The 7,863-nt window shown below is 42.5% G+C and overlaps 2 protein-coding genes across 2 annotated transcripts; one reads left to right on the plus strand and one right to left on the minus strand.

Annotated features, from left to right (window-relative positions):
- The first annotated feature begins 358 nt into the window (after window positions 1–358).
- ppp2r3c (protein phosphatase 2, regulatory subunit B'', gamma) lies at window positions 359–4,382 on the plus strand. Its single transcript, XM_076107835.1, has 13 exons — window positions 359–560; window positions 678–802; window positions 1,094–1,198; window positions 1,283–1,395; window positions 1,954–2,051; window positions 2,296–2,366; window positions 2,492–2,624; window positions 2,742–2,797; window positions 3,077–3,152; window positions 3,239–3,375; window positions 3,543–3,680; window positions 3,783–3,842; window positions 3,928–4,382. The coding sequence occupies exons 1-13, from the start codon at window positions 494–496 to the stop codon at window positions 4,120–4,122; spliced, it is 1,374 nt and encodes a 457-aa protein (XP_075963950.1). The 5' UTR covers window positions 359–493; the 3' UTR covers window positions 4,123–4,382.
- Window positions 4,383–4,656: 274 nt separating this feature from the next.
- On the minus strand, window positions 4,657–7,665 carry fam177a1 (family with sequence similarity 177 member A1). Its single transcript, XM_076107836.1, has 5 exons — window positions 7,528–7,665; window positions 6,928–7,104; window positions 6,781–6,847; window positions 6,446–6,543; window positions 4,657–6,253 (listed from the first exon to the last, which is right to left on the minus strand). The coding sequence occupies exons 1-5, from the start codon at window positions 7,594–7,596 to the stop codon at window positions 6,038–6,040; spliced, it is 627 nt and encodes a 208-aa protein (XP_075963951.1). The 5' UTR covers window positions 7,597–7,665; the 3' UTR covers window positions 4,657–6,037.
- Between the last annotated feature and the right edge of the window lie 198 nt (window positions 7,666–7,863).

A 7,863-nucleotide genomic window follows, 5' to 3' on the forward strand; every position in this document is an offset into this window, starting at 1 on the left:
TAAAGAATACCAAGACCGGTAAAAGACCGGAATACGCAATTTGGTTTGAAATTGATGACGCAAATTGTATCGCTTGAAAATAAAAAAATATATATCTCAAGGAAATCTTGCAAAAATATCAATTCAAATTAATTTCAAAACTGTGTGTAATCCCTTCGATTTTTTGACTTGAGGCTTATTTTTATGATTGCATAGCTGACTTTGTTATTACTATTTGTATTTGAATTGATAGAAACTGTTATGAAGTACATACACTTTAATGCCTCGGCTTTTGTGCGGTTTGCGTTTCCCAAATGTATTAACAGTATGCTTTTATTTTGAAATAGTAAATCCAAACCGGAAACCACATACATGTTCAGTCAGCAACTTGACGTTGTCCCATATTTGTGTGGCTTGGCTACTTTATACAAGTCTTCTTTGCACTGTTTTAAACTTTGGGGATGGAAAGGTTGTACTGCCGAAATATTTGATTCACTTCGGAGACGGTAACATTATGGCTAAAGACCAAGAGCCTCAATGGGTGGATATTTTGAAAAGGAGGTTAGCAAACACGAAAAAAGGTGAGACAAAATGTAAAGTAACGTCTCACAACGTTAGCTCCTTTGGATCGATAGCTAAAGTCGTTGGTTAGCTAAGCCAACACTGACTTCTCTCTCCGTGTCCATGTTGCTGCTCAGACGACAGAAGCGACGAGGAGAAGAAAGCAGAAGAAACGGAGCTGTTCACCAAATACTACACAGAGTGGAAGGGAGGAGGCGACAAAGACAAGTCCTACAAGAACATCCCACGATTCTACTACAGGGTATTATATATATATATATATATATATATATATATCCAATCATTCGTGTCAGGTTTGATTGTGTTATGGTACAAGACTGATGACTAAACTCTGTGCCATCACTAACTCCATCTGCCAAATAATTATCCTTTTCCATTTGAAGAAAAAAAATTACATTTCTGCCCCAAAATAATAAAACTACAAGATTAATTTGGACAAGCTATTTTATTGCAGGGCACTCTAGATTGTATTAATGATATATGTCACCAGAACATGGGTGATGATGATGATGGCGATGATGTTGTTGTGCAGCTACCAGCAGAGGATGAAGTATTACTACAGAAACTGAGAGAGGAATCCAGAGCCGTCTTCCTCCAGAGGAAGAGCAGAGAACTGCTGGATAATGAGGAACTACAGGTAACACACATACACACACACACACACAGTTAAATTTCCTTCTGCTTTGTTGTTCTTTTATCTTCCTGTTTGTCTTGTCTGTAGAATCTGTGGTTTCTGCTCGACAAGCACCAGGTGCCTCCAGTGAGTGGAGAGGAGGCCATGATCAGCTATGAAGCCTACCTGCAGGTGGGGGAGAAGGCCGGGCCCAAGTGCCAGTAAGTAACAGGAAGTAGAGGTTTAATGGCTTACTGCGCGGTTTGGGTAAAACCCCGTTGTGCCAATCTTGTTTTATGTCTTTTTATATTGATACTAGATCAAAGGTTGATTTTGGAAAATCCCCCTGTCACCATGACTTTATATCTGTCTGGTGTCAGTGTGTCTTTGGTTGGATGAGTTATTCAGCAAAAACATAAAATCCTAATTGCATTGAAAATGCGACCACCACCGCTACAAGTTGCATTTGACCACAGTAAGCGAGCCAAGCTACGTACCGTGACAACAAAAATTAACTTTTGAACCAGGAAGTGGACACGGGTGGTTAATATGTCAATGTGGGTCCACTGTGGGGAGAAATCTGCCTTTGAAGGTTGAAGCAGAGAACAATTGAATCTTGTAAAGGTCTGGAAAAGTAAAATCCAGCTAAAATGGTTCTGTATCTAGGGGAAGTCACATGTTCACAGCATATCTAAAGGGGGAAGACCTGGCTTTCAGATCTAACAGCGTCATGGTATAACAGTAACAATTCCTCGCCTCTTCTCTCCTCTTTCCTTCAGAAAATTCTTCACAGCCAGAGTGTACTCCAAGCTGCTCCATAGCGACCCTTACGGCAGGATCTCCATCATGCAGTTCTTTAACTACGTCATGAGGAAAGGTCTGGACCACCATATTCTCGTCTACTTTGTCCCTTTTTACATGTTCATCAGTGAGCAACGATAAATAAGTAGAATATATCTTGAGACGGTAGAAAAACAAACAACAAGACTTCTTATTCTCATATGACACTTCTCAAGATATTTCCTGTGATAGTTTAGTTTTGTTAGTAACTCCCAGCCCAGTTTACTACCTGGATTTATGTCACTGAATGTTGCTCATTTCTATCCTCTCTGTTCATCCAGTCTGGCTGCATCAGACCCGGATAGGTCTGAGTCTGTATGACGTCGCGGGACAGGGCCACCTCAGAGAGTCGGTGAGCATTTCCATCACTAACCACACATTTAAGAAAACGTGTTTCCTCTTTGAAGTAATGAGCAGCCAGTAGGAGATGAATGGCTTCCTTTAGTGGTGAAATGAAAAGGCTGTTGTTCTGTGTAGGATCTGGAGAACTACATCCTGGAGCTGATCCCCACTCTGCCTCAGCTGGACGGACTGGAGAAGTCCTTCTACTCTTTCTACGTCTGCACCGCTGTTCGCAAGTTCTTCTTCTTCCTCGACCCCCTCCGAACAGGTGAGCCTGAACCCCACACATGGTGAAAATGTAACACTGAATTGTGGGCTTCAGAGAGGCTGAGTTTACAAAGTCTTTGTACTGAGGACGTTTGTGTCTCTGTTTTGTCTTCTTCAGGAAAGATTAAAATCCAGGATATATTGGCCTGCAGTTTTCTGGACGACTTATTGGAGGTTAGATTTTTTTTTTTGCTCTATCACTGATAAGATGTTATTAATTTATTCTGTTTCTACACTACAAGCGGGCAGTTAGGGACAGTTAAAGGGACAATTACAGGACATTTTGTAGCTGTGTTTTATGGATAAATGCTGTTTTTTATTTCTTCTTACATGAAACCGTCCCACATTACAAGGCAGATTCATTGTAAAGCAATTCTCCCACAACTGTAGAGACCGACTTATGTAATGTTTGGCTTCTTTTCTCTCACACTGTCTTCTCCTCTGTGCTCTTAGCTGAGAGACGAGGAGCTCTCTAAAGAGAGTCAGGAGTCCAACTGGTTCTCGGCCCCCTCCGCTCTCCGAGTCTACGGTGAGAAAACGTCTCTGCGTGAATGTCAGGTTTCCAGCCTCCAATCGAACGTTTGCTGGATGTTTTGTATCTTTGTGTCTCCACAGGCCAGTACCTCAACCTGGACAAGGACCACAACGGCATGTTGAGCAAAGAGGAGCTTTCTCGCTACGGCACGGCGACGCTCACCTCGGTCTTCCTGGACAGAGTGTTTCAGGAGTGTCTCACCTACGACGGAGAAATGGTACAATCAAACACAGTACCAAGGCCAAACGGCTCCAATGCCCCCCCGTCAGTCATTCTCCAGCTTTCTGCAACTGTTGCGTTGCCCAGTGGTGTTTTAATGATGGTGGATTAGTCAGTCCAAAATCTCCCATGGGTAATAATTGTGTTTCTCTCCTCCTGTCTCAGGACTACAAGACCTATCTAGACTTTGTATTGGCGTTGGAAAACAGGAAGGAGCCTGCGGCGTTGCAGTATATTTTTAAACTTCTGGACATGGACAATCAGGGATACCTCAACGTCTTCTCCCTCAACTACTTCTTCAGGGTAAATTATCATCCGAGCTCCGGACTCTGGGCCCTCTTTTTAAGGCTTGGACCTAGCTTGTAGCTTGTGTCAGTGTGTAATGATACTGTTGTGTGCTTTCAGGCCATTCAGGAGCAGATGAAGCTCCACGGTCAGGAGCCCGTCACCTTCCAGGATGTCAAGGTATAGTGTACACACACACACACACATTTTGTTTTGGGATAAAAATAAAGAAAGATGAAGGTTTTGATCCCTGCCTCGTCCTCAGGATGAGATCTTTGACATGGTGAAGCCCAAAGACCCGTACAAGATCACTCTCCAGGACTTGGTGAACAGTTGCCAGGGCGATACCGTCACCAGCATCCTGATCGACCTCAACGGCTTCTGGACCTACGAGAACAGAGAGGTGCTGGTTTCCAACGACAGCGACGGCAGCAACACAGCTGACCTCGACGACAGCTGAAGATGATTTGGGGGGGCTGACGTGTGGTTGAGGCACCCCTGTTACCTAAAGGACATCGGTTCACTCGGTGTCACACCTGAACTCTTACTGCTGACTCAGGACCCCCTGGGTACGTTTTAGCTAGACATGGACATCGTGAAAACCTTGAGGAAATGAAAGAAAACAGCAGAGATTCTGCTTTGCAAATATTCTGTATTTTCCTGTAAAGAAGACCATTGTTTTGTCATTTACCTCTTTAAAATAAATGTTTCCTTTTGTGACCATGCCTAAATGTTTTCTTTTACACCCACTGAGATCAAAAGCTGCTGTTTTGAGATGTCGTGCTGTTGAGCTGAGCCATGAGAGGGAGATTCATAGTCATTTAAAACTAAATGAACATCATTTATGAGATAAGATGGTTGGGATGTTAGAAATCCCTTCATGATTTGAATGCCTAGTACATGATAAAGGTTCTAGGAATGAACAGCTGGTTGATTCCTTTATAACAAGTCATTCGTTATGTATAATGATAAAAAAAAAAAAAACTCCACCGTATGAATGTTTAAATGTTTTATTAACACAAATAAAATATAAATATGTATATACATATTCATTACAGGTTTGTTAAAATAACTTTTGCATATATGTTGGCCCCTTTTACATAAAGCATGAATAATATCCTTCATTGACTAGTGAAAGACATTCACCCACAAAATGTTTTTAACAAGCCAAGTTAAAAGCTCTTGTTGAGCTGGGTCATTTTGCAAAGCGGTACGCTAAACACTGCAGCTGAGATCTGAGGCCTGTCAGTGGATATAAATAATCAATAAGAAGCTTACGATAGCTCGGTCTCAGCACTACACCTGCTGAGCAGCTAAACACTCGTATGAAGGCTTCCAGAAGGACACTTCAAGAATGAACACACAACATATGTACATATGAAGGTAGATCAATGTATTCGGTTCACTTTCCATGACAGTTTTAAGCATTACCCCAGAAACACACTTCTTATATATAAAGCTTACCAGGAGGGCCCCAAAAGAAAACTGTAAATATTTAATAAAACACCACATTTTAGCAGTCAGATCTTCTGCTCTGGAGGGGACCAGGATATTACTAATTAATATACCAAACCAAGCATCACACCTATGAATTTCGCTCTTGGATTAACAGGCCTCCTAGTTAACAGCTCAGCATTTTACATGAGTCCTGTTCTAAGAGCAGGAAGGCACAGTAGCCTTGAGGAAGTACTCGTGACTATCAGAAGGTCGAAGCGGCAACGTCATCATTCCCTGCTTATCTTTATAGCTTGGAAGTCAAAAACGAGCCATCCCTCTTCCACTTTAACGATGCACACGACGAGTGTAGACAACCATGTCAGAGACAAGAAGCACAGAAAGAGACTGAGGGGACAAATCACGCCCCGCCTTTACAAAACTGGCTGAACTTGCAAAATGTCAGACGTTGCTTACATACAGCAGCAGGATCAACAATCACATAGCAGGTGTAACATGTGTCTGTTGATGTTGCTGCTGACACCAGAGGTGGGGCTCATTCTTTTTCTGTTGAGTTCAGTTCCGTTTATAAACCGATGAACAAACAGATAGGGGACTATTTCCTCCATAAGATTCACATCCAGCATGTTTTCCACTTCCACTCAACTGCTGTCAATTCAGAGTGAGCTGAGCCCCGTGTGGTCAGCAAATAGAAACATCTCAATATTGCATACAGTGTCACACCATACACATTCACACATAAGGCTAGTGCAGTCACTTCCACAGCCCTTTTACTTTCTCCCTGCACCGTGTACTAAGAATGTCCGTTTATAAAATAAAAACATAGAAAATATTACAGCGCAATTAATCTATACTGCTACGTAAATTAAGGTTTCGTGTTTCGGTTTGATGTTGGTGGTTTGTCTCTTGAGAGTCAGTTTTCAGGAGGGGAGGGGAGAGGGGACTCTGTTGGTGTCTGCGGGGTTGAGAGGAGGTTCAGGTTCCAGATCAAAGCTGATGTTTACAAAGGAGGCGCCGGAAGCTTCCGGCTGCTCCACGGTAGCAGGACGAGGATCCTCCTGCTCGCCTCTTCGTTGCTCCGCGAACCGACGCTCCGCCGTCTCGGACAGATGGTTGTCCTCCTCTTCCTCCTCCTCCTGCGGGGGGGGGGGGGGGCACACACCAGTGTAAGTTGCATTTCATACTAATATAAATTATTAAATTATTGTTTGACAGCTGATGCTCCTGCCTCTGTGTAAGCAGCTTTTAAAATGATCTGACTTTATTCACATTCACATAATAAATTGACATGTGGAACCCAAGGATGTGCATGTGCGCATGTGTCCTACCTCTTTCTTTATACGGTAGTACTCATCAATAGCATATTGGTATTTAGGAGAGGTGATGCCGAACATAGAGGCCAGTCTCTCGCCCATGTAGTCACACACTACAGGAACAAACACACACAAACACAATTACGATATCAAAAACAGAAGAGTACAATTCAAGTGTGAAACACGCTGTGAATCACATCTGATACTGCTAATATTCCAGTATTTCCACAGAGCATTTATAACATGTATTGACTTCTCTGACTGTAAGATCTCTTGATATTTCAGAATGTAGTAGGATGCGATTGGTCCTTGCTAGCGTGAATGCCAGCTGAGACAGTAGACTACTTTACCTGAGATAGTAGAGGTGCCCATTCTCCACATGTGGAACCAGAAGTACGGAGCCCAGGTCAGTTTGGACTAGAATACACATGAGGAGAATATGATCATTAGACCACACGTCTGCTGGTCAATCACAGAAAGCACAAATCTGAACCTACCGTGTCAACAGTGACGACGTCTCTCTTCAAGGGCTCCTCCTCTTCCTCCTCATCGGTGCTGTACTCCTCCATGGTCTCTCCGCTGGCGAAGTAGATGGTCCTGCGGGGGACCTTCACCTGCCTCCCGGCAGAGTCTCCCATCTCTACCCGCTCTAAGTCTGTCGGCCCTGCTGGATTCTGTCAAAACAGACAATACCACCAGCAATATTAGTAATATGCAGTATATTATTAATAGCTTTTGTAAATGGTGCCGATAAGCCAGGCACAAACATGCTAAAAGATATTCTTGTTTGATGTGCCCTCCCACAGTCTGGCAGAATAAACTAATAAAACATCAAACATAAAAAATGTAACTACGAAGCAAAGTTATTTAACTAACGTCATATGTAACTTAACGTTAGTCAAGTTCTTTACACTGTGTAACTACACAGTGTGGTAAGTAAAGTCCCAAATGTTCACGTAAATGCGCTGTTAGCTAAGTTAGCTACTTTGTGTTTGTTGACGGTTAGCTTCTTAGCTAAGGAAGTAATTCGCAAAAAACATTTGTTTTTTTCATTCACAAACACGGAAAGTGGTGAAAGTAGTATCGCACAGACTAACCTTATCAGTGTCCATAGTTTGCCCCAGTGAAACATTGGCATTAGCTAAATACAAAGACAAGTCTGCCATCTCTGTCACTTCTTCCACCTCACGATCCAGTTGCCAGGGTTCCACTCGCACCACTTCCTTTATAACTTCTTCAGAATAAAAGCTTTTTTTGTTCGTAACACGGTTTGTTTGACAGCATAAATTCAGCCCTGCTGTACACTCTTATATTATCTTGTACACTTTTATGTTTGGTAGTAACTGTTCTGCACACTTTAAAAAAAGAGAGACGTACAGTTTACATGCTCTTCTTAAAGAAATGTATTTATTGATTTTATCCTCAATAAACCA

The sequence above is a fragment of the Anarhichas minor genome, unplaced genomic scaffold (assembly GCF_050575085.1).
Source record: "Anarhichas minor isolate MPS153535 unplaced genomic scaffold, ASM5057508v1 ptg000040l, whole genome shotgun sequence".
Classification (NCBI taxonomy): domain Eukaryota; kingdom Metazoa; phylum Chordata; class Actinopteri; order Perciformes; family Anarhichadidae; genus Anarhichas; species Anarhichas minor.